Below are 25,660 nucleotides of genomic sequence, written 5' to 3' on the forward strand. Positions count from 1 at the left end.
TAGATATCTACATCATACCGTGTCGCGAGACGTAAGCAAACATAGGGGGAGGACGAAGGCAAGAAACCTGGCAGGAGGGAAAAGAAAATAGAAAAGAGAAGGAAAAAAAAAAAAAAAAAAAAAAAAAAAGGAGAGAGAATCCCTTGGATCTCATAGCAAACCAGCAAATCCAGCCGTCAATGCAGCGCCAAACACGCCCACCGATATCCCTCGTGTTCCTCCCAACCCCGGCGCCCCGGATTTCAAACTCATAGTACCGTCCGGCGAACCCTGGCCATCAGCATTGTGGTGCGCCGCCCCACACAATCCGCTCCCATGCATCTGATCAGCGGGGAAAAGAACCCTCGGCAGCCCCTGTCCCATCTCAAGCCCAACCGTCCCCCGATAATCGACCGTATAGTTCTTACAACTCAGCACTTCCGTGATGACTATTCCAGGCGTGTAGGTATTGTGCAGGTCGAGGCGGTAGTTGCCGCCCTTCTCGCCCTGGTTGGAGTAGACGACGATGACATGGTGGCCCTGGCCACCCTTGCGGGTAACAATGGTGCTGCCGTCGGTGTAGATGGGGTATGATTTTTGGAGGACGTAGTCGGGGCTGACGCGGATGGCGTGGGCGCGCATCTTGTTGAAGGAGGCTGTTAGCTTGTAGAGGGGGGACTTGGTGTTGTACTTTGATGTCCAGAGGGCTTCGCGGTTCTCGGGGGTGCTGGCACCGGAGAAATGTTGTTCTTGTCCCTGGTAGTAGAGTGGGATTCCGTCTGAGAGGATTGTAAACGTTAAGACGTTTTTGGCGAGCTGAAGGAGTGTGATCTGGATTAGTGGCTTCCACCTGAGGGGAGGGTTATGTGAAGGGCTTTTTAATAAAGCGTGGTGCACATGCAACTTACAGAGAGATCCTTGGTATAAGATGGAAATCGTGGAAGGTCATGATTCTCCGAGAAGGTTGCAAGGGCGGTAATGTCATTGCAGATATCCTTCGCAGCGGAAAGCGTTCTTTTGAGCGCTGTGATATTTCCAGCAGTAAAGGCTTCAATCATTCCGAAGTACACGGGGTAATTCGGCACGCTGGGAATAAAATTCTGATAATCACAAGTGATAGCCACATCGGCTTCGAACACCTCCCCTGTGGTGAAGACGCCAGACGCCTTGGCAACCCTCTCAAGGTATGCTGTGCCGGTGTGTTTTGCAGCATCTATCCGGAGGCCATCAATTGAATACTCGGCAACGAGGTTCTTGACCCAGGTCTCCATCATCTTTGTGACCTCTTCGGATTCCGTGTTAAGATCCGCAAGCGCAACAAGATCATCACCCATCCAACAATTTTGCGCCTCTTTGTAATCGTTGTAATCTTCGATCTTACAATAAGGGTGAAAATACTTTTTGTCGTTGAATGGTTTGAAAACTGAGTAATCAACCGACGTAGCAGGGTTGCTGCCATTGGTCATCACTGCCATATTATTGATGACAATGTCGACCATCAAGTACATGCCGCGAGCATGCAGCTGCTTTCCCAGCTCCAGAAGATCCTCGCGTGTCCCGAAATGACTATTCAACTGATATAGATCTGAAACCCAATAGCCGTGATAGGCTTCACCATAACTAACTTCGCCTTTGATATTCTTTGAGACTGGTGATATCATGATCGCATCAAACCCTAGGCCTTGAATATAGTCCAATTTGTTGATTATACCTCTCCAGGTTCCCCCGCAGAAGAAGCCTTTCTTGGCGTTGCATTTTGCAGATGTAGAGCCATCAGTCCTCGCGAATCTGTCCGTGAAAACCTGATATATCGACCTAGGTCTCCAGTCGTCCGTGTTCGCCGCTAATGAAAGTCCAGCAAGATGGCATAAAATAAGAAGCCCAAACAGCCGACATGGATATCGAAATAGTGAAATCATTGCTTCCTCCATAATTTTCACAGATTTCAATTTTCTCTAATGCAAAAAGAGACGATTTCACCCTGGCTCACCTGCGCACAGCCAATAGAAAGTACCACGTTATGTATGTATGCGCATAGGTCTACCACACCCATTCGTTGCTCTCTAATAGCACGCGACGGCCGGTTTAAAGGTTCTGGGGGGAGGACCACGGAATAAACGTGGTTTTGGAGGATTAGGATTGGTCTATGATCCCGTATTCAGAGTGAGCATTCTAAGGGGATGGCGGTAGTTACTTCATGAAGTGAAAGAATGGAATTTCCTCGAAATTTTCTTTCTTCTCTTCTTCTCTAGAATGAAGATCCCTTGCTTGGCCCCTGAAGTAACGAGGGGCACGAATAGTTAGTGCGAATATCGATTCTGACTCTCCAGATACGAGCCGCAAAAGAGTCGTGAGAAAATTAGGCGCGAGGGAGCGTCTGAGACAAATAAAAGAAATTGGCTTTCTGTCGAAATGTTGAACCTGTAATCATTCGCGGCAACGGTTCCCAAAAGAGTGGAAGGACTTTATTGAGGAATATGAAAGGAATGTGGTAGCTTATGGATAAAGCGCAATGGATGTAAAATAAATAGGATATCAAACGAATGGATAATGTTTAGAAAACGAACGGATAGCAAGCGCTGAAAGTGAACAAAAGCCGAAAGGGAAAAAATGAAAGGAGAAAAAAAAAAAAAGAAAGAAAGAAAGAACGAAAGAAAAACTTTGAAAGAGTCAAAGTTCCCCGTGTGAACCAACTGGCAAATGGAGGGGAAGCGAGGGAAAATGGGGAAACGAGTAATGGATCTAATAAGTGCCTCGTTGCTCCAGACTTTCGCGACGCCGCCGACCCCGTACTATGATAGTAAAATTTAAACTTCATGAGCGCTTCACATACTTCCAGGTACGACTGAAATATATGTGGTAAAGTTAGTAGGCCAATCAAGAATGGTAACTTCAACTGACGTACCCCAACCTTGGTTCCGTCCATCAAATCAGATCACAAGAGCCAGGCCGCTTCAGTCGTGGAACAAGCAGCAAGACGCCAATATTTTTGGCCTCTCTGATTCCTTAGGGATACAAATCACGACCACCACAGACGAATAAACAAGTTTGATGGCTTCCCTGGTTGGTATGTGTGGTGGCAACGACAAACCCGAGCCTGTGGTGGTGGTTGGTGGTGGTGGTGGTGGATGTTTAGTCGACCCTGCCAAGCCGCCGCAAAGGCTCTGGGCGCAAGTGAAACCTATTGTCCAATCAGATATCGTCTCGGGAAGGCACTAGTCTTATTAGTCAGCTGGCCGGGTGCCAACTTGAACCCAATCTTGGAAGGTTCCCGTCCGTCCAAGGTTCCCGAATCTTGTCTGAGTCTAGTCCCAACTGCCGAGGTTCCGAAACGCTCCCCACGACTGCTGGCCAAAGAAGATTTTATCAGGTGGTTGACCACAAGGCTTTGGGAGTTGATATGGCCGTGGATGCTCTTGCTCAGCGTAGGGGGAGGATAGAAGCTCGATTCAAGCAGAAAGTATTGCTATCCAAATCCACCAAAAGTCTGAGAGAGAGGGAGAAAGAGATGCGAGTCCTTGCGCTAAATTATTATCCTGGTAACTAGAGGTTGTTTTAAAGCGCCCTAAAATACCTGGCATAACTATACAAGTCTCGCAGGAACTTCTCCAATAGAATCCCAAGGAACATGCCACTATTGCCCAACCGAACTGATGGATGCTGTTGACATTACCGAGTCCGTTGGCGCTTGTCGCCAATGCCCAAACGCAACCTTGTGTCAGTCTTACTCGTCATAAGATTAGCGACCTGGGAAGCTACTCTACTTACTATGTAGTTAATCAAACCATATCCCAGAGCCCTCTGTGGTGTGATGTTCAAGTGGTGGAAGCTATTATGGTAAGCTGGTGTCGGAAAATATGTGCTGCGCAGTGTAACTTACATCTGTACATTTTTTTGATGGCAGCCTCGCTGGAGGAACAACAACAATACTAATAATATCACAGTGCTGGCTTACCTCCTCGAACGAGTGGAGTTGCCTGCCGCCTAATACAAACTGAATGCAAAGAACATATATGCGGACGGAATAGGTACAGACAGAGAAACGTGCTAGACTAACTTTTCATTCTTCTCAAACCCAAGAGCATCCCACCCCACCCAGATCCAACCCAACAGCACATTCCTTGCATCCCCACCCAGCCCTTTAAATTTCCTTGTCCCGACGCGCAAGCTCTTCAAGCCCATCCGCAGCCTTGGTAAAGCCCCCAACGACATCCATCAGCGCGTTATGCTCCTCCTTCAGCCTCTCCCCCTCCAGAACCCACTGATCCCTCGTCTTCACAACAGCCTGCTCGTCAACAATCCTCTCATACTTTTCCAACCACTCCCGCCTCTCCCCAACGTCCAGCTTCTCCAAATTCCTCACAGCCACCTCTTCCTGCTCCACCAGCTCCCCCAACATTTTCTCCTTGGGAACCACCTTATCATACTCCTGGATCTGGTACTGACACTCCCTAACCCGCTGGTAAATCAGACCCATATTCCTCCTCTCGCGCCCGGATATCTTGCCAAAAGTCACCAGCACAGTCGTCGCGGTCCATTTCCACGGTATCTGTGAGGCAGGGAGTAGAATCTGCATCGCGCGTATTTGCCGTGGTTGCCGCATGACATTTTCCAGCGCGCTCACGACCCGCCCACTGATGAAGCCGTATTGATGGTTTTCTGTGCTGAGCCGCTGGCCATCCATGATATCGATGCTGAGGAGTAGGGAGGTGTCGTTGAGTTCTTCCAGTGCCACAAGTTCGCATATGCTGCGATTGAGGCGCAGGAGGACGGAGAGATGGGGAGGCTTTGTAGCCTCTGGCATGGGACCGGCTGTGGAGGGGTGCAGTCCTTCTTCAGCTTCGCCTTGTTGCTCTACTTCTCCCTCCATTGTTTCTGCTGCTGGTACCGTTGTTACTTCTCTAATGGTAACAGTCCCCGTGGAAGATTCGAAATCTACATCGATATTACTTCTCGGAGGACGTAGATGAACATATTCATCGGCTTGTCCATCAGTTCCCTTTATCCGTATCACGATCTCAGCGCCTGTTCTGATGTGGTTGTCGTTTTCGAAATCCGGGTCCCCCTGGCTATTTAGCCAGTGGAGGATCCTTTCATTTCGTGAATCTTCACTACTTGGTTCCGATGAAACGTAGCCAAAGGCTGACATCGACGTCGTCTGATCATTCCTAGCGCATGTTTCAACCGTTGATTTAGTTAATAGCTAGATCAGGTGGGCCTCCTCTTCTGAGGCGTTGCTCATCGTTGGGGATACTACTTACAACGGCGACATGTCGTACTCTGCAAACAAAGCCAGCAGTTAGATGTCCTCCTATCAAAGCCTCTCACAGGGATGGATAGAAATGTGAGCTTTTTTTCATCTATAGATAGAATAGAGCAGTGAAGCAATTAGCTCAACCAGAAAGACAGGAGTAGTTGATAGAGCTGAGAGATCTCCCTTGTTAGATGAGATCACTGTTCTTGTATAAAGAAAAACTTCAATTCACCAACTCACCATGCTGCATGAGATATAATGTTTGAGGTGAATATGTGTTGGATGTAATTGCCTTACTCTCTCCCCTTTAGCTTTCTTCAATCATTGCTGCCATAATGTCAATGAAGAAGTACCTTGGACTCTGTGTAAAAAATCAGTTTCACTTCGACAAGAATATTATCAAATACATAATTTTTCAAATATTGTATATTGTATGTAGTATGAGTCAAGCATGCTTTATCATCTCCCTTCCACAGGTAGGTAGGTGCAAGAGAGGTTGCTGCCTTCCTTAGAAGTAAATAAACATATCAGCTAGCACAACGGAGTGAGGTGTAACTTCTTGAAATTTTATATATCATACAGATATATACATCAAGTGAAGCTTTCCTCACTTACCAAGCAGATTGAATGAATCGCAAAAATACTATGAAAATATATATTAGTGAATAACTTTCTAGTTGTAACATCTCAGGGAGGGAGGTCATCAGCAGACTAACAAACCATGGCATGGCATCAAAAATCTACAACATGAGATCTATTGCACCAGGAGTGAAATCAAATCAATTCAGCAGCCCTTTTGCAAATATTTCGTATCATGCGTATGAGGTGTTGTTCACAACTAATGGAATGTGAATTCCTTCACACGGTATCATAGCAAATCTCCTTTTCGAATGACACAACTGAAATCTCGCCAGGCCAGACAGCATCGAAAGCGGAGATTTAAGAATATTTCATAATGTGGTTTCCTCTCTTTGGTCCTATTCAGATAAATAGAGCGAGAGTAAGAGGAGAGAGAAAAATAGAGAGAGAGCATTGTATCTACAATGCGCGAAGTATCCCAGTCTGTCTGTATACCCTTGACATGAACGGACGTTGAATATTACTGTCCTACTGCGTAAAGGCACTTTACAGGCATGTGAGACAGGGCAACCCATACACTCTACCAATGACAAGAACAATTGGTAGCTTTACGACCGTTAAAAAACGTTCACAGACTGAGGTACGGATTAAGTGAGGTAGAGAAGGGGTTTGGCCCTTTCCCTTCGCCACTTATCATGATTAGCCCAATGAGCGCCCTGCAACCCCCTTCTAGCCCGCAAGATAAATTCATTTTCCTGGTTCGATGTATGCTTTGGAGAAGAGATAAGAAAAATGGGAGAATTCCAGCTATGGCTGAGAGAAGAAACTGTGAGTTAAAAGCTGCCGCATGAAGTAACTTACCGCTACTTCGGGCTCCGTCAGTTCTCACAAGGATAGGTATATGGTATGCCATCGATGACTCCCCTGCGGCTTTCCCGGAATGGGATCGCTGTAGGTTTCCCTAACTTTACCATGGATAATAGAATAGGAGCAACGGAAAATGGAAAGATGCCACCGTCGTTCGTTGGGCGACGGCTCTTATTCCCTGACCAAGCCTAGTACCTTGGAAGTTGCTTCTTTGTCTGCGAGTCAAAGCTGTACGTTGGATTAGATCATGCGCAGGGTCTCGGCTTTTTCATTCTTGGGTAATTTTAACAGCTACCAATCGCATTGCCAAAACATGAGATGTTTTGTGATTATGTTTCGCATGGTTGCCTGCGGAGCGGAAGTGCGTGGCTGTTCGGGGAAGGACATGCCACCCCATTCGCTAATCGAAGTCCTTAGCCGCTGAAGCTGTCAACCAAACAGATTCCACCACTTCCAAAATCTGTTTTCAACCCAAGGTATTGCTCCGGAATGCGATCTTTAATTCCATCTAATGAAAACTGTCATTTACTCTTTACCAAGTTTGGTCGGCCCACGCAGCTCGAAGAGGACCACTTCCCCGTGCGTTTAGCTTCTCCCCGACCCTAATTTTGCGGATCATTTCTTGGCCTACTTGCGCCATGAACCTGGCTGAGTGCATGCTAGGTGGTCTGGAAAATGGAGCATAGATACGGCCTCCCCCGCAATTGTCCGGCCGCTTAGACCATGGAGGCGTCGATTCGCGTTGGACCCTCAGTCTCGCATGAGGAGAAAAGGAGAATAATTCCCAGCGGCACTTTTTGCGAATATTTATAGACCCGTGATTCCTAGGTCTTGGAAACACCCCGAGAGATGCACTGTATATACACTCATTTGTCGAATTTCCAATTCGGTTGTATATATATATACCTGTCCCTCGTTATATAACGCACCTCTGGTTCAATTGCGATGAAGCTATTTTCCCTCGTGATATTAGCGACTCTTTGTATATCCGCCTTCGCCCTTCCAACAATATCACCAGACATTGGGAAAAGGAGCAGCGTTGAACGACGGGGTGGAATTCCGGGCTGGGATTGGATTCGAGACCTTTTCAGAAGTTCAAAAGGTGGCCCTACGACCGAAAATGGGATCAAAAAATTCAACGGCTGTCAGCCGTTAACTTTGATATTCGCCCGCGGGACGGACGAAAAGGGGAATATGGGAGACATAGTTGGTCCTCCTCTTGCTGCCGCATTGAGGGCCCTTCTGAAGGGAAAGGTCACCGTCCAAGGAGTTGATTATCCTGCCTCTTTTCTGGTAATTTCAGTCTGAAAAAAAAAAAAACATAGACTTGGGTTGGCGACCTCTGCTAACTCCCAAGAATAGGGAAACTTGAACTTCGGGGAAGATGGCGGACCAACTATGGTTGATCTCATCAACCACTCATTGTCGCAATGCCCTGAGAGCAAAGTAGTCCTTGCTGGATACTCCCAGGGAGCTGCAGTGATCCATAATGCCTCTAGGGACCTCCGGAATGATCAGGTAGCAAGAGCAGTGCTCTTCGGCGACCCGCTCCACGACCTTCCTCTCAAATCTCTTGCTAAAGATAAGGTGATGTCGATATGTGCAGAAGGAGACCCTATCTGCCGAGGCGGTTTAGATATGACTGGTCATTGGTCCTACGCAGAGGATGCGAATCGAGCTGCTTTATTTCTTGCAGCAGCAATGAGAGAGAAATCTTAACCGGAGAATTGAAATGGGGAAACAAGGTCCGAAAATAAGAAACAACAACCAGGTACCAGGAAGTACTTTAAGAGCTGGGAAACATTTCCCACGAGAAAGGGAACTGGAACGGAATGACAGCCCGTGTCCAATGCTCTCGATTATCCCCTGGCGCAAGGGAAACAAAGAGCTTGTGGTATACATTCTTTTTTGTTTTTTTGTTTTTTTGTTTTTTTGTTTGTTTTTTTCAGAGACTTGTAATAAATGTATAAGTTAGTATTTGTGTAACTAAATCTTCTCTTTTCCCTTTTTTGCATTTCAGTTCCTTCCGTTTGGTATTTAAGGGGCATTTTACTGTCTGTTGGCATCCCATTCAATAACCGAGTTGAGCAAACCGTGAGGCCCAACCACACCAACAATGCCATACCCACACTTCACATAGTATAAAATTGATGGAATTTATAAATTTCGCGTTATGTATCATCGGAAAGTGAACAAAGTGCCAATAGGATTGAAGGGAAGCTGAGTCGCTCACGCGGCGGGATGGCACGGAAGGTTAATTTTCAAGCCCAAACCCGCGGGATCCTCGTTGAAGAAGATGTATTTCATTGCCCGATGTATTCTCGTATTAGTCCCAGTTGTTATTACCAGTCGTTGGATGTTATGTATAAGGATGAATTGAGTATCTCTCACAAGTCCAAGCTCTGGCCAACCCCGCTTATCTAATCAGCCCAGCGCCATTGCTTGGGTTCTGGATGAAAGAATCAGCCTGAACAACCAGCACAGTGATTGACAGTCCAAAGCTCAGCAATCAATCCTTTCAACATTTATCGCGTCATAGCTTCAACCGCAAAAATGTCGACGGAAATGGAACTCGATCCCCCTCCTCTGGACAGGAAAAATTTTGGCCATGCCCCATCCTCACATGCAACCGGCGAAACCCTCACCCAAGCTGGCGCAGTCGCCGTCCGGAGTATTGAAGGCTGGATTGTTCTTGCGACCAACATTCATGAGGAAGCTTCTGAAGAGGACGTTACCGATCTGTTTGCTGAATACGGAGAAATTAAGAATTTCAATTTAAATCTGGATCGGAGGACAGGTTACGTGAAGGTGAGTAACACTCTCCACCGGGTTTCCCCCTCCCTCCAATCCGAGCTCGCCGCCAACCACTCCTGTCGCTTGCCTTTCCGGTCACCCTGTTTACCTGAGATTACTATCAAGCTCTATTATTGTTGGTTATGTTGAATATTATAATCAGGCAACGTTGCTAACTTATCTGACAGGGCTACGCTTTGATCGAGTACACGACATTACCCGAAGCGAAAGCCGCCATCGAAGCGCTCAACGGAGCCAAACTACTTGATCAATCCATCCAGGTCGATTTCGCATTTGTCAGACCACCGCCATCACATAATAAAGGCAAATCCGGAAACGTCGGGAATCGCGCTCGGGGAGGCCGCTCCCGGAGCAGAAGTCGAAGCCGAAGCCCTGAGGGCCAGGCCGGACGAGGTTAAACCTGGCCCAGGTTGTGATGATTTTTACTGCGGAATATTGTTTCTTCCAGCGAATCTGTCTTCTCAATACTCTTTTCCCCCGGCGCTACTCTTTATGCAATATCAATGTGCATACAGAACCTTGGGTGCTTGGGGGAATATGTGTGGAGAAAATTTGGTTGGGGCTGCATACGATGTATCCATGGCGATGTGATTCCACTGAAGCAGTGGACGTTTTCATTTTAAATCGCCGACTCTGCCTTCCTTGATTACGCCCGCATCTCGCTTGCGCGCTCTCAGCGCATTGTCTGAATGCGAAGGTGTCAGGGAACAGGAGTGTCGGCACTTGATAATCTGAAGGGATAGGTAAGAACCCCCCTCTTTTACTGTAAATTGATCAATTCCGGTGCTAACAATGATGTCATTAGGTGCCTTCTTTAATCATAAATTGGACCGAATGATATATAAAATTTCAAATATTTTTCCAACGGTTCCTCTCTACTTGTGTCATACAGCCGCTGCTATTTTCCCAGGCCTTCTTTGAACGACTAACGCCCAACCCCCGTATATGCAGCTACAAATGTGCGCATAACATACCAAACTACTTAAATCATACTAGAAGTAATATAGCCTACGATTGTTCCGTTCTCCAAAGGTGTTCTGCTAAATTTTGATTTAAAATGCATAAATAACCTACGTCATGACGTCCACGAGATTTTCCAGCTCGACACAGTTGGTTTCGTGAACGGTTGTTTTCTAGTCAAAACGTATTGCCAATTGATTCTCAGCTGCTACTAAACAATCATGAGCCGCATCAGACGTCACAGGAACTGAGTAAGATTGTCCGGCTGGTTGCTATGCTGAAACACTCAACCTTATGAGCCAAATAGCTCGTGCCACACATACATCAGGCGAATAGGAATAACTGAGTATATTGGAGGGATTTCAGAATAACATTCACGCATAACTATGTACACAGTTCTCCGAAACTTCAGAATGACATTGCGAAATTTATCCTCTAGCTCCCGAAATTGAGATATTTTTCATGCCCCCCTATCTCATGAATCCCATGAACCTGTCAAGGCCAAACTCTACGGCCGCTGTATGGCTGCCATCTTGCATATAGTCTTAAAAATAGCAACATACAGTAGTACTTTTATCAAAACTGCCCTAGGTGATTTGTAAGCTACCGCTCACCTGCAACACTTATTCTGAGGATTCATCACCTCAACATTATTCACCGGCTCAACACAATTATTTTCAAATATATTTTAGCATTGTCTGGTGATTCTGTTGCGTCCAGTAATATGGTTTAGGGTTGGATCAGCCGATTTAGCGTGGTAAGTGAGGATCACCACGTTGTCACAAGCGAAACTCACTAACCCACGCTAAGTGGGAAGCGCGCCTGCCCGCTTGCCCGACCCGACCCATCCAGCTCTGGCAATCATTCCTTTATCCAACATCGCACTTCTCCCATATCCTTTGTGCTTCCAATGGCGCGGCTGATCATTACATATGCCATTGGTTAGCTAAGGCATTACTCTTTTTCATCCCTTCTCCCTCTTCCTCACTACCTAGCTCAAGGGAGAGATAGTTAGCATTGCCACACTCTTGACATACCGTAAATAACTCGACTCCAAGCTATCGATTACATATTCTTAGATATCATCCACCACACAGAAAGAGTCAAGAACAGTCTTATAACGTCGGAATGGGTTTCTGGTTGAGGCGGCCTGGAAATGGGCTATCCTCCTTCTCTCGCATTATTATTATCGTTGGATACCTTCTCTGCCTCTCGCTTCACCACTTTGCGCTGGCGCAACCATTAGAAAACACCTTAGATTCACACAGTGACCATCTCTCTAGCGATGGCCGCCAAAAACTACTCAATGGTCGCCCGAACACTGTCCCATTGCGTGGCTCCGGAGGGTCAGCGCCGCAGAAACCAATACACGACCCCATTGCCCCCACTGATACACTCAAGAAACTGCTAAACGCGTTGGAAGTAATGCAATCGTCATATTTTGAACTTTGGCAAGGGACCTGGCCGTCGAGCATTGATTGGACTGCGGCAGTTTTGGCAACACACGTCTCTGCAACGCTCTCCTCTCTGAGTATAAATCTCGATAATCTCGATGGCGATCAATTAGCAGCCGCTGACGGCTCTACCCTTGCCTACGAGAACCTTATAAACTCGTATTTTTTGCAGTTATCAACGTTTTACTTCGGGGAAGATGCTTTCAGCCTGAGAATGCAGGCGTACGACGACATGCTATGGGTAGTTCTTGATTGGTTGGAGAACATTAAGTTCCAAAACATCCACTCTACTTTATACTACTCTTCCTCCATCTCCTCCGTGTCGAATGACAGCCTGCGGTCATCATGGTATGGAACCCAGTTCAGGAAGCCCGCTGCGCACAGAGCTCGGTTGTTCTATGACCTAGCGTCTCAAGGCTGGGATACTTCCCTATGCGATGGCGGAATGGTTTGGAGCCCGTACCTCGAACCGTATAAAAATGCAATTACCAACGAGCTCTTCATTTCTGCGAGCATTGGCATGTACCTATATTTCCCTGGTGACGACATCGATTCACCCTTGCTTTCGGAATCTACTACTGACGACATGATCTCCGAACCGCACAATCCTTCCCATCTGAAGGCCGCGATTACCGCATATGAATGGCTAAAAAACTCTAATATGACGCGTGAAAACGGGCTATATGCAGATGGGTTCCACATCCAAGGATGGAGGGACAAAAGCAATCCTGGTACTGGGAAGTGCGACGTTTTAGATCCGATGGTATACACCTACAACCAAGGCGTTTTACTTAGCGGACTCAGGGGCCTCTGGCTTGCCACTGGAGCGAAATCCTATCTGGAAGATGGTCACGAACTGGTACGGAATGTCATCAAGGCGACTGGATGGCCTAACACTTCTAGCCAAAAATGGCAAGGCCTGGGACGGGCTGGAGTTCTTGAGGAAGCATGCGACAGCTCAGGGAGCTGTTCACAAAATGGCCATACATTCAAAGGCATTTTGTTCCACCATTTAGCCGAATTCTGTCGCCCTCTCACAAACGACGAAGAACAATATCTCTCTTCCTCCATTCGCAAAAGGACAACAGCTAAAATGATCAAGTCCCAGAGGGGGGACTATGAATGGCATCAAGAGAAATGTGATTCTTACTATTATTGGGTGGCACACAATGCGAATGCTTCATACGTGACGAAAGATGAGGACGGAAAGTTTGGTATGTGGTGGGGAAAGCCGTATCCACACACTGATCTCCATCCCACCCAGATATCTCCCTTGCCAGATGGCGCTGTCGACTACATCAATGAAGGCCCGTTTGCAGGTGTTCGTGATGATGATGAGTCCCATCAGCGGTTACCGAAAGGTGCAGATACTGAAATATACTTTGGGAGATATGGAAAGCTGCCCTTCTTGAAAAAGAAAAGGAATGAGGGGACATCCCGCTCATATCGCCGCGAAAGGGATCCTGCTGTTTTAAAGGATGTGAATGACCGTGGCCGGGGGCGCACTGTTGAAACTCAATCCGGTGCTGTGGCTGTTCTTCGAGCCTTGTTCCAATGGGAAATGGCTCGTAAATAGTGGATAGCATTAAATTGTTTCCTACGACTGACGAAGTACATACATGTTCATCTACATACTCTTTTGATGTATTGTTATTCTTTAACCCCGAGCTCCTTGCATTGCAAATCTTCACTGTTCATATCCCTTCTCCACACAAATGCAAATCCAATACGCTTGGATTTTCACCATTAATGAACAGGATTCTCTATTGACACGTGTACTGAACAACCTATTTCATATCCGAAACTAGAAGCAAGGGCAAACGCCAATATTCCTCCCATAGCTCAAGAGAACGGAGGAAATGATTTGTGTCAAGTTTTTAAGCTCTTTGCTAGAAGCCCGAGTGGCGGCTTTCCACTTCCTGCGTATGCGAGTGTGATGTTGCACACTCTGACTTCAGAGATGGCTACAGCTCTCCCTCCTGATGTTGTACAAAGGAGCAGCGTGTTTCACCTCCTTATTAGCAAAAATCAAAACCTTGTTATCATCCAATGCCGAGTGATTCTTCTTATCCATATCTGCGATAGCGAATTAGGCTGTATTTTATGGGACATACCCTCTCCTTCAAACCTAGCCCCCCTTGCCTTCCCGCTCATCTTGCTCCATCCAACAGATGTCCAGATTCAATATAGCGCATTCCTGTCTATCAATTTTACCTAAACCTAAATTCACCACACCTTATGAACTACACAGAGTCACGCCAGATGAATGCGCTGAATTGCATGCATACCTGTCCATCAGCGTACCACCTATTGAAGGTGAGACAATGGGGTTAAAAAGAAAAGAGTGTTCCTCTTCTCTATCTTCCTTCATGCACGCTTCAGAATACGCAGATGACATTGGCTACAGCTCATTTGGGGGGTGGGGGGTGGGGGAAAGGGGGAGAAGAAACAAGCAGGGATCCCAGGAACCCGGTTCAGAAAATCGAAAAAAAAAAACTCACTACAGAAAAGCAAGGAAGAAAGACATTCCCGATCAAAAAGAGCAATAATAAAGTATGAATAGAAACAAATAGAAACATTGGAAGCATATGCTGTACTCACCATGTGGTGCCACTTCTACAGACAGTTTTTCTTTTTTGAGCGTGACACAGCTAAACACCTCAACTCCGTTTGTTGTGGCCAGGCTTGCAGAATCTCTTGTATACTCTTCGAGGTGTGATATGTTGCTGAGGCGGGGAGACAAATTAATGACAAAAAACGAGACGCTTGATTACAATCCTGCAGCTCTAGAGAACTCGCTAGGATTCTATATCTATCTTGCACCAATGCTCAGAAAGAGAGAAAGTTCCAGATGTTCCCGAACATGATGCATCATATCTACATCATCCCTCGCTACATGTAGTCAGGGAAAGACTTAAGGGGAACCTTGTCTATGTAGAAGCTTTGGCTGGACCCTTCATCCATTCATCCCCATCTCATTGCTTGCCAATGCCTCCAAGGTTTTGACCCTCGCACACCTATCACACCCATCTCACAACTGTGGCCATCTCTCGCTTCTGGCCATACGATACGGCGAAATCGAAAAACACATGCCAGCTTTCCCCCTGTTTACAGCCCCCTGTTGAAGGTCTAATCGAAAATTTGAGCTGAGCATGGTACGTGCATATGTAATGTTATGAGTTGCTTCCCCCCCTCTTTCCTATAACCCTCCCAGCTGTGAAGGAGAGAGGGTTCGCGTATGGATGCTGCTGACAATGAACTTTGTCAAAGAAGTGTGAAAGTCTAGAAAAGTAGATAAAAAAGAAATGAAAAATTAGAAGTTGAAGAAATGAACATTTCTATCTCAATTGATGACTTCAAGATGAGAAGGAAAGAAGTGTAATCAAGTAGCAATCAGATATATTAGATTTTTCCTCATAGTTCAGTTTTCCAATGCAGTGCAGTCAAAAGAGTTTTCTATCAACAGTTACAATTACTTGAAATACTTCAGCAAAGAGTAGTTAAAAGCTAATTTCAAGAATTTTACAGTATTGTAAAGTACGAAATAGATATACAAATTATGAGGGTTTGAAGAATCATAGTAAAGATTTAGAAAAAGAAGACTTGAGATCTCAACGCCTGCTTCCACCCCTCATCTCTGTAAACCTATTTCAATCAACTTCAATTATTAATATCTTAATGAATATTCATGAAAAGTGTTCTAGACAAGAATATAATAACTTATATATATATATATATATTATTTTACTATATTTTATTATTTATTTCAAGCTTGAGTTCCAGATTTAATATATCTCCTGCGGGTTTTGAACTTACATGCCTTGATTTCTCATGTTAAGACACTACTGAGTAGCTGTATTAATCATTCAGCTATCAGAGCTTATCAATTTAATTAATCTTATTACACAGTATTAAGATTGTATAGTAGTTTTATACTATCTCAGTAAAATCTACTGCCTACTCTTATTACATTTTTAAAATAAGATTATAATTTTCACTTCTCAATTTAAATTCATTTTATTACTTTAAATGACTTTAAATCTTATTTAAGCATTATCAAAAATTGTTACTTTTTAAAAAAAATTAAAAATAGTCTAAAGAAAAAACTTTAAAATCTTTAAAAATAGTAATTTTATACTAAGAATGAAACTAAATACAATTAAATGAAATTACTTTCTTAATTTTTCTAAGTTATAGTCATATTTTAAAATCTGATTAATAGTTACTTTATATATTTTTTTAATAATTAGTCTTAGTAAGATTCAAGAAATGTATAAGATCAGATTAAATAAAATTAAATATAAAATTCATAGTTCTGCAACTTCTGCTAATCAGTCTACTATCTCTATCATTTCTTTTTATCATTTTTTTTCACTTTTTAATTTTATTATTATTATTATTATCTCTACTACTTTATAGTTTTTTTTATTACTTTTATTATTTTTACTTCTTTTTTACTATCTCTATTACATTTATTATTATTATCAAATTAATCAGAGTAATATAGATTACAGAGTCAGCTGTTCTTATAAATTTCAAAAAATATATATAATATTATATAAAATTATATTATAATATACTTTATACAGAAAAGTTAATTTTTATTAACTGAATACTCTTTCACCTTTATTAATTTTTCTATAAAAATAAATTTAAGTTATACAGACTGAAGAGCAAAGAGATATTCAAATAAATAAATTTATAAAATATAAATAATATCATATTATAATATTTTTTATATGAAAAAGTTGATTTTTCTATAATAAAGAGAGAAATATATAATATAATATAACTTCTCTAATAATAAATAAAAGATTAAGTATTTTACAGTATATTTTAAATACTCAGCTCAGCTCTTCAGTTTATACAGCTCAGATTAATTTTCAAATTTTCATTCTTTTTTTCATTCTGCTCTTTTCATACATTTTTTATAATATTCACATTTCTTATACTCTTCTCTGTGTTAATTTTAATCTCTGTATTTATAATATATGCTACTAAATACTTTGTAATAAAATCTCATGTGATGTCATGTGCATCTCTTTGAATTCATGAATGAGATTGAACAGCTAACTCTGCAGTCTGTACAGCTCTGATTAATCTGATAATGATGATAGAGGTGATACAGAGTGGAAGAGAGTAGTAGAGTAGAGATAGTGATGGTAGTAGAGAGAGTAGAGAGTGAAAGGAGTGAAAGAGGTGGTAAGAGAGCGTAGAGATAGAAGGTGAAAGTGGTAGAAGAAGCTGCGGGGCGGTAGAGGCGGTGGTGGTGGTAGAGGGGGTAGGGGGTGGAAGGGGTGATAGGGGTGGTAAGAGAGGGGTAGAGATAGGGGGTAGAAGTGGTAGAGAGGGTTGCGGGGCGGTAGAGGCGGTGGTGGTGGTAGAGGGGGTAGAGGGTGGAAGTGGTAGAGGGGGCTGCGCAAGCAGCAAAGCGAGGGTAAGCGAGCATATGATGCTTGTATACTCTGTATAATAACTAGTTATAATATTTATTTCTTTTCATTGAATCTAAAGAAATGAGATTTTTTTTGCTTGTTTATTCTTTGAGAGAAGAAAGAAGAGAGAGATAGAAAACCTCTCTTTCCTTTGATGTGACAAAACTCTTAACTCAATTGATTCCATCCATGAATAATAAGAGAAAGTGGGGAAAAAAAAAATATTCACCAAGCTCATTCATTCAACACACAATAATAGCAGAACTCCATCAACCACACCTGATGTGTGATTTCTCCGACATGGGTTTGAATAAAATGTCGGGAAAAAAGAAGAAGGAAAAGACAGAGAAGAACAAGAGGACAGAAAGTAGAAGCTATTGGTAAAAAGAACTCGACGCCTCTGCTTGAGAGACAAAAACAATAACAAAAATGAATAACAAAAGTCGCAAAACCTGAAAAAAAAAAGAAAAAAAGTCCTGCAAGTTAACGGTCTGAACAGTAAATTGGAAGAATCATACATGGTACAGGTGAAAACTCAAGGTTTGATAAAGAGGGGGAGAGAATATATCGCACTCCTAATTCAGCAGGGGATCGGAAAGCATAGTAAAAAAGTGATTGAATAAAAAAAAAGTGACATTAGTTCTTAGTCTCAAAGGATTTGAACGTATTTATGTGCAATTCGATGCAGAAAGTTTCAAATCCGTCATCCTAAGATCGACTCGACCAGTGTGAGTGAAAAGGATATTGTCACCGGGCAACCAGGTAGCCAGCGCACTACTAATCGACCCAAAATCGCATACGCGAAAAATTAATGGAATCGATTTGAAAGCTATGTGGACCATGGCACGCCATCACTGGCTCAGATATCGCAGTCGCGCATCTCTTGTGGGAGATAAAAGACGGAAAATAAAGAGAGATTTAGAATTCCAGGATGGCAGCAAAGAAGCCTGGCGTGTTTTTTTTTTTTTTTTTTTTTTTTTTTTTTTTTTTTTCTCCCTTTCTTGCGGCGGTTTACGTTTATTGTCTTTCTTTGGTCAGGTCAGGATATGATGATGATACATGCTCACAAGAGCTGAACTTGCCACTGGCCAAAGGAAATTCCTGGCTTTGATTTCGGATTGGCGATACCTGCTCTTCCTTTCTATTTCCGCACCGGGCAGAGGAACATGTGGGAAGATGGATATATGCAGAAGCAAGCCGAAACTTGCTAGTGTCTAAAACTGACGGGGTATCTTGGATCGAAGGGGTGATTCTAACGAGGTGTAATATATAAAGCTCGTTTCGTAATCGGCCGATGACGATAAGAAAACGTCGCTCAAGAAATGAATGACTAGTAATGCGTTTGCAGTCGACTTTCGCGGGTTTTTTTTTTTTTTTTTTTTTTTTTTTTTTTTTGGGTTTCTAGAGTATAGACTCCAGGAGATTAAGAAGATTAAAGATGTATTATAGGCGATAATAAAAGGCTATGCTAACGCTGCTGCTCGAAGGTCGTAATGCGTAATAATATCATGAATGTGTCGAAGGTAAGTTCGTGGCTTTATTGAGTCGCTGAGCCCTCAACCTGGTCGTCGAGACCAAGGGAACGGCGAGTCGTTTGTTTTGTGAGTGGGTTGAGCGAAGAAGGGAAAAGAGTGGGAAGTGTATTTCAACCCCCATCCGGTTTTAACTGATCACTTCTGTGCTTTCTTTCCTTTCCCGACGCCACTGGTTGATGTAACCTCCGTCTTAGCAGACATCGTTCGTGTTAGGCCACCGATATAGTCCTGTAAGAATCTATTCTCGTTTTCTAGTTTGTCATGGTCTGACTTGACCTCATCAATGCGCTCTGCGAGGGCCTGCAGTGATGACTGCAGGGTATTTGCTTGCCTACGCCAAAGCCATCGGATTAGAATTAGAAAATCGAAGGACGTGGGGCATGTTGGCCTAGTGAATGGTAGGCAAAGAAAAGCGAAACGGCGAAAAAAACTCGGACGAAAAAGGCATAGAGGGTAGAAGAGAGAAAGGAGCCCAGCTTTGCTGGATTGTACTCTTAGCGAAACTCACTTTTGCAAGGCCTCTCTAGCTTCCCTGCTGAGCTTCTCAACATCTGCAGAGTTCCTTCTTGGGCTCATGGCACGAGCGTCGTCCGGGGGGAACTCCTCCTCCTCGATCTCAATTTCAGGGTGGTCACGGGGAACAAGGATGGAGGCACTGGGTTTCCGACTCGCCAGGCGGGGGCGGTCGGCCCGCGATTTTCGATCATGTTCAGTATCCCATATTGAGGATGAGGATGACGAAAGAGACGAGACATGCACGCTGTTGATATTCTCGTTAGGAGATGGCATTGCCGGCACTGGATCTGATCTATTGTGCACACCAGTTCCAACAGCCATTCTGTGGTATTGTGGACCCCAAATCCGCAGATCGAAATTATCAAGGGAGGGGAAAAAAATGCAAATGGAAATGAAAAATTAGGATGTCCCAGCTCTCAAATACCACGAGGTGGCAATAGATCGCGAGGCTGGAGACGAGAAAATGAAGTTGTTGAAAAAGACGGTAAACGCCCAAGCTAGTGCAAGAGTGGCAGCAGCGAGGGGCGGGACATCAATCAACGATACGGCTAAATCGGGAAGTCACTTTTTATAAGAGTAGACAATGATCCGCAAAGAGAAAAGCGAAGGGTTCGGAAGAAAAAAAATGGCGAGTTGAGGTGGTGAGGAGGTGAGGAGGCGGCGGCGGTATAGAGCCCTTTCGGGGGAGGTGATGATGTATTGAAGAGGGAGAGTGTGGAAGAGAAGAGTAAAATATAAACAAGGGAGAAGAAATGAATTTCGCAAGACCGATATATGGCGAAGAAACCAGCCGACCACCTCGTAAGGCGCTGAAAGAGAAACGGCGGCAGGGGAGAGAAACAATAAGTCAGGAGGAGAGGTGTGGAGCGTTCGCTGGTTTTGACAAGAGACGCCCGACGAGGATGGAGACGACGCCGACAGCTGTGCTCCGTAGTGAGGCAAAAAGACGCCAACAGCCCTGATTAATGGAGACAGAAAAACAACGGTGAAGACTTTCTTTCATCGACAACCGCTGGCTGTGGTGTACTGGGAGGAGAGAGCCCTCGTTTCTCGCCGTCTGCCAGGCAGTCTTCGGCTCTTGGTTTGTGTATATTTCAGTGTCTGCAGCGCTGGGGTGGGCGAGCGAGCGAGGGTGAGGGAAGATTTTGACTCTCTCTTCTCCGGGCAGTGGAGCAGTCGTAGTGGATGGGAATGGAAGAGAATGGCAGGGTTGGTCGAAGGATGGTTAGCATGGGTGGAAGGTTTACGCTGGTCGGTCGTAGTGGGAGTGGTAGCGCTGGTGCTGGTGGTTGCTGGTGGGTGCTGGAAGTGGATGTCAGTCAGCCGATGAGGGCGCCGTGTATTATTATTTGCTGACTCTGCGTAGTACACCTTGGCCCGCTTACAATACCAGTACATTTTTAATAGACAGTGTACTGCCCGTACTGTAACGAGCAAGAAACGGCCGATCGCTAGGATGGATGCAGCATGATTGCTGATGAAGATGGATTCCACGGTTCCAAGGATAATCATTTTATCCACCCCTGTAACTCTGTCCACTCCAAGGGCTGTGTTGTGGTTGGCACTTTTATCAGATACTTCATCCTCTTTGGCTGCTGTTGCTCTTGCTAGCGCACGCCCTAGCCAAATACTGTCATGATTACATTACATTACCCCGTACAAAAATAAAAAAATGACAGTTTTACTTCAATTTTTCCTTTGAGCATGAATCAGCCTATTCTACTGTAACTTTCTAACTATTGAATGAACTATGTCTCTAACTCTCTATTGTGTAGTTACTCCATAGCATGTAAGTAAACAACTCTCAGTAATTTGATTTCACTTGTGAGAAAAAACAACAGCTTTAGAGCTCTCTAAAAACAACACTGCTGTGAATATGGTCAGGTTCCGTTTTGAAATAGCTGCAGTGCAGTGAGCAATATTACATACAGTTCTCTATTATAACCGTAATGGCTCAGTGTTCTACGGAGCGGAGTATTCATTTCAGTACTCTGTATGATAGATAACATGAGTATGTATCAAATGAATCATCAACAAGTCTCTGCGGTCTTTTGTATACGCATAGTAGTGCTGACTCTTGTGAACAACTCACTGACTTTTTTTGTGCTCAAATCAATAAGCAGAGGGAAATTAAAGAAAGTGAATCTGTTTTATATAAATAAAATGAAGAAAAATACATCTACCACTTTTTTAAAAAGTAATATTGAAATAGTGAGTAAATTATTGATCTCTCAAGATTAGAAATTGATCGATTGAGAAGAAAATTAAAAAATCTGAAAAAATCAAAAATCAAAAAATCAAATTGTAATTAATTTAAAATATAAAATCCGATGAAAACTAAAATCTGTTCACTTCTCATCTGCATGAATAATTTTTCAGACATACTAAAATACAGATTCACATTCAAGTCAATTCTCATATCTTGATTCTATAGTTTGTTAGTAGATATTTCTTAGCTAATTTGATTCTTAAATATGACTTTTTGAAGAAAAGCACAGCTTGCTATTATATCAGCTTTCAGTCAGCAAATAGAAGAGCAGAGTAAGTTACTCTGCAGCTGATCTACTTCAGAGACGTAGATTAACTCCTCTCTTATTAATTGATATCTTTTTCGAATGATTGTTTGCCTGTATCTGTCAAACAACCATCCTTGAGAACTTTTGAATGAGAGTAAGCCACCGAGGTTCAGTGCTGATATCTCTTTCTTCATGAAATGCTCAGTTTGAATCTAACATACAGCTTTCAACTCAATAAGGCAGTTAAAAGTTCCCATTCGAACCTATTCATGAATATTCGCTATAGTTATCCCGCTCTGAAACGCTCAAAATACGGACTCGCAGCAAGTCACTTCTTGCTTCCGCACACTCTCCCGCTCCCGTCTGGAATCCCGAATTTCAAACCCCTATCACCTCCAATTTTATTACCCGGGATGCAAGGGGCGCATGTATGTTAGATGTACATGTACACCCTTCCAGTCGGTATCAGTTCCCGGTCTACCTCTGCAAATCTTGTGGGACGGCGGCTGATTAGAGTGCGCTTCTCGCCGTGTAATCTGGCACTGCCAAGAAGAACAAGGGTTGAGTGAAGAGGGAAGAAATAAAAAAGCGTGAAGAATATCCGGAGAGATTCATCCTGTGTGGGTTTTTGGTCACGGTAACGAGATCCGGGGGTCATTGACAACCTCCACCCTTTATTTCAATATTCTACCTTCTTGTAGTTTCATATTCTGCCCAAAAAAATACACTTATCGCAATGCCGATATGAATAGACCGGCTTACAACTGAGCCAGAAGACATCAGAGAGTTGTTCAATACTAATATTACTGTTGCCAAAACGATAGAGGTGCAAGTTCTTATTTTTGGTGAGTTGTAAATATCTCATATCTCATCAAAATCTCTTGGGCAAAAATTCGAAATCAAAACCTTGCGTGTGCAAACATCTAGCTCTTCGATTAGTTAAAGATAAAGATGATGATTTTGCCGAGTAAATAATAATAACATGTTGAATGAACAAGGAAGCGGTGCCGAAGGGGGGTCAGTTTTGTTCCTCTTAAACAAAAGACCCCAGAATTTAGAGAGATATAGTTACGCAGAGAAGTTACATAGATATGTCATCTCCGGAGAAGCCCGCCCGAAAAATCCAATCTTAATAGAATAATCTCTAGTTAAGGGTTATTATAGAATCTTGAGGCTGCATGCCTCTCCCCCTGCGATCGGTTTTCTCATTTCCCCCTCTTTTTTTTTTTTTTTTTTTTTTTTTTTTTTTTTTTTCCTCTCCTCTCTCTCTCGCTGTTGGTGTGATGCGACTGAACGAATGAAGGGTGTTAGGGTTTGGCAGCGGGATATTATTTTCCTGCCATAGTCATCAGTTCGGAGGAACTGTTTCTCTTCCCTCTGCATGTCACTGCAATGTGTTTCCAACTTCGGCCAACTTCGGGGGATGATGAACGAGGTTAAGCAGCCAGGTCAGTCATATGGTTGTCCTCGCCTTGCGGGAAAGGGGCTATAATAGGTTATCCATGAATCATTATTAGATACATACAACAAATTTCGTACCGAGTCCATTTTCTGAGGCCCCAGGGTCAAGAACATCTTTCCCGATGCATAATTTCCAACCCCAGTCAAACAGGAACCCAACCGTGCGCTTGGCAGTACCAGAAACCATGAATCCGGGGAGCAAGCTTTACGTATCCCCTGGCTTGTTTTGACGCATGCTTAAATAAATAATAATGATAATTCAACAATTTCTATGGAGCATTTAAAGAGACATGAATATATGTTACTATGCACTTGTAGCAGGTATAGTATACTGTTGAATAAAAATACCTTAATGCACACAAGTATGTCTGCAAAGACATTACAAAGCAAAGCTCAAAATGAAAAACTCTGCAAAATTGATTTTATAGTTTATTATTAATAATAATAGAGATTCATTTTTCAATATAAAAGTACTAGCTAACTAAATAGAAGAAGAAAAAAAAGAAATAACTTCTTATTAATTTATATCTTAATTTTTAAAAATAGTTGAAATAATTTAAAAAAGATTTATAATAATTCTGAATTTAATTTTCAGTTATTTTCTCTTTATATAGAGCTTTATTTTCAATATAAAAGTTAAAATTTTAATATTACAACTATTAACTGATTTTATATTTATTATATTTTTTGAAAATTATAATTCTTTAAGTAACCGTAAAAATAGTAGAATATTATAAAGAAATAAATTAATTAAAAGATTAATATTATATTCAGACTTCTAATATGTTATTTATTCTTAAAAAATTTCAGTATTATAATCTCACTGTTATAATTATATATAGAAATTAAATTTAAAAAATTAAAAAATGTAAATTAATTAACAGTAAAATGATTATATAATTAATATTATTAAGTATTTACATTATAATTATTTATAACTCAGAAATAATTTCTTTATATAATTTGAAAGAATGTACAATCACTGAATAATAATACAGTCACTTCCGAACATACTTACAAATGTAAAGAGATTATAGCAGTCATTAATTAATTTAGTGTAATATATATAAGAAGCTGATGTATATCTGTAATCATACACTGACTCAAGCAACCTTTAAATGACATCTGATAGCATGTTTAAAAACTGATAAGAAGTACAGACTTCTTCAGAGTGTGATAATTCTATCTATAAAGTGATTTATAGTTATTATATCAGAGTGATTCTAAAATGCTTTAAAAGATAGTATATAAAGAGTAGTAAGTGAAAGAGTATTCAATTAATACTGCTCTGCTTGTTAAGAGAAAACTTCACACTCAGATGAATATCATGTATGTGAATAGATAAGATATGAGAAAGAAGATAAGAGTAGTGAATTAGATTTAAAGAAGTCTGCTCTCTACTCAGAAGAATAAAAAGAGATAGTTATTATTGAAATTATATAATAATAATAGAAAACAGAAAACAGAAATCATATAATAATATAATAATAAACACTGTATAATCAATGAAAAATCACTGAAATAAACATCTTCTCTAGTTAATATAAATAATATTCTTCTCTGCTATCTGAACTGAAAGATATACAGAATCTCTTAAAAGATTTACTCAAAGTAGTAAGAAAAATAGCTGAGACTACTGAACTGAAATTGAAGCTCTGTATATATATAAGAATTCTAAACAAGATTGAAGCCTTGTATACACAGTGACAGACTGAGACAGAAGTTAGGTAATAATTGATATTCACTGCAGATCAAGTATTCACTATAAAGAGCTTCACTAATACAATTATCATTATTAATAAGAATAGAAAAAATCAGGTTATAAATCTGTAGTAAGAAATTTGTAAGAGGCCTACACTGAATAAATCAGTATAATATTGATAGATCTTATATAATAAAGAGAAAAATGTTAGAGAAGAAAAGAAAGAGAAAGTGTAGAAATCAGTAATTAAAGTGAATATTTATACATGTATGTGATAACATACACAGTGAAGTTTCAGAGTGAAAGAATCTATACATGTTTATAGTGACTGAGAATCAGTGATTGAGAATGGCTGAGAATCAGAGTATATATATTTAAGAGTGAAGTGAAAGAATCTATGAAGTGAAGTAGAAGAATCTATGAAGTGTAATAAAATAGTCTATATAATTGATCAGGCACAGTCTGTCACATTAGTTCTCTTCTTTCAGAAGCAGTTCTCATCAGTCAAGAACTGCTGTTTTAAATAACACAGAACTCAGAGTTCAGATCAGTTAATTGTAGCTAACTCATTTCATAAAATATTATCAG

The 25,660-nt window shown here is 42.1% G+C and overlaps 6 protein-coding genes across 6 annotated transcripts; 3 read left to right on the forward strand and 3 right to left on the reverse strand.

The window, feature by feature from the left end:
• Positions 1-132: 132 nt before the first annotated feature.
• BDBG_04675 (pullulanase) lies at positions 133-3,683 on the reverse strand. The gene is made up of 4 exons (XM_002624765.2): positions 3,554-3,683; positions 2,885-3,496; positions 888-2,824; positions 133-795 (listed from the first exon to the last, which is right to left on the reverse strand). The coding sequence occupies exons 3-4, from the start codon at positions 1,908-1,910 to the stop codon at positions 151-153; spliced, it is 1,668 nt and encodes a 555-aa protein (XP_002624811.1). The 5' UTR covers positions 1,911-2,824; positions 2,885-3,496; positions 3,554-3,683; the 3' UTR covers positions 133-150.
• Positions 3,616-5,251, reverse strand: BDBG_04677 (uncharacterized protein; the record flags this gene model as incomplete). The annotated part of the gene is made up of 4 exons (XM_031721787.1): positions 3,616-3,639; positions 3,748-3,808; positions 3,860-5,147; positions 5,241-5,251. 2 exons carry the CDS (start codon positions 5,249-5,251, stop codon positions 4,121-4,123), a joined length of 1,038 nt encoding a protein of 345 aa, XP_031578651.1. The 3' UTR covers positions 3,616-3,639; positions 3,748-3,808; positions 3,860-4,120.
• Positions 5,252-7,624: 2,373 nt separating this feature from the next.
• BDBG_04678 (cutinase) lies at positions 7,625-8,431 on the forward strand (the record flags this gene model as incomplete). The annotated part of the gene is made up of 2 exons (XM_002624768.2): positions 7,625-7,972; positions 8,042-8,431. 2 exons carry the CDS (start codon positions 7,625-7,627, stop codon positions 8,396-8,398), a joined length of 705 nt encoding a protein of 234 aa, XP_002624814.1. The 3' UTR covers positions 8,399-8,431.
• Positions 8,432-9,026: 595 nt separating this feature from the next.
• On the forward strand, positions 9,027-11,029 carry BDBG_04679 (26S proteasome regulatory subunit N7). Its single transcript, XM_002624769.2, has 3 exons — positions 9,027-9,487; positions 9,661-10,236; positions 10,299-11,029. Exons 1-2 carry the CDS (start codon positions 9,233-9,235, stop codon positions 9,889-9,891), a joined length of 486 nt encoding a protein of 161 aa, XP_002624815.1. The 5' UTR covers positions 9,027-9,232; the 3' UTR covers positions 9,892-10,236; positions 10,299-11,029.
• A 161-nt stretch (positions 11,030-11,190) lies between these two features.
• BDBG_04680 (glycosyl hydrolase) lies at positions 11,191-14,834 on the forward strand. Its single transcript, XM_031721788.1, has 2 exons — positions 11,191-11,210; positions 11,264-14,834. The coding sequence occupies exon 2, from the start codon at positions 11,582-11,584 to the stop codon at positions 13,481-13,483; it is 1,902 nt and encodes a 633-aa protein (XP_031578652.1). The 5' UTR covers positions 11,191-11,210; positions 11,264-11,581; the 3' UTR covers positions 13,484-14,834.
• A 2,152-nt stretch (positions 14,835-16,986) lies between these two features.
• On the reverse strand, positions 16,987-20,961 carry BDBG_04681 (bZIP transcription factor). The gene is made up of 2 exons (XM_002624771.2): positions 19,386-20,961; positions 16,987-19,208 (listed from the first exon to the last, which is right to left on the reverse strand). The coding sequence occupies exons 1-2, from the start codon at positions 19,712-19,714 to the stop codon at positions 19,013-19,015; spliced, it is 525 nt and encodes a 174-aa protein (XP_002624817.1). The 5' UTR covers positions 19,715-20,961; the 3' UTR covers positions 16,987-19,012.
• Positions 20,962-25,660: the final 4,699 nt, after the last annotated feature.

This window comes from Blastomyces gilchristii, assembly GCF_000003855.2.
Source record: "Blastomyces gilchristii SLH14081 genomic scaffold supercont1.9, whole genome shotgun sequence".
Taxonomy (NCBI): domain Eukaryota; kingdom Fungi; phylum Ascomycota; class Eurotiomycetes; order Onygenales; family Ajellomycetaceae; genus Blastomyces; species Blastomyces gilchristii.

Bases quoted from the DNA above. Each gene is read 5' to 3' on its own strand.
- BDBG_04675 (XM_002624765.2), bottom strand. From the start codon at position 1,910: ATGGAGGAAGCAATGATTTCACTATTTCGATATCCATGTCGGCTGTTT. The intron at 796-887 runs GTAAGTTGCATG...ACACTCCTTCAG, and splicing joins CTTATACCAAGGATCTCTCT to CTCGCCAAAAACGTCTTAAC.
- BDBG_04679 (XM_002624769.2), top strand. From the start codon at position 9,233: ATGTCGACGGAAATGGAACTCGATCCCCCTCCTCTGGACAGGAAAAAT. The intron at 9,488-9,660 runs GTGAGTAACACT...CTTATCTGACAG, and splicing joins GGAGGACAGGTTACGTGAAG to GGCTACGCTTTGATCGAGTA.
- BDBG_04680 (XM_031721788.1), top strand. From the start codon at position 11,582: ATGGGTTTCTGGTTGAGGCGGCCTGGAAATGGGCTATCCTCCTTCTCT.
- BDBG_04681 (XM_002624771.2), bottom strand. From the start codon at position 19,714: ATGGCTGTTGGAACTGGTGTGCACAATAGATCAGATCCAGTGCCGGCA. The intron at 19,209-19,385 runs GTGAGTTTCGCT...GCTTTGGCGTAG, and splicing joins GCTAGAGAGGCCTTGCAAAA to GCAAGCAAATACCCTGCAGT.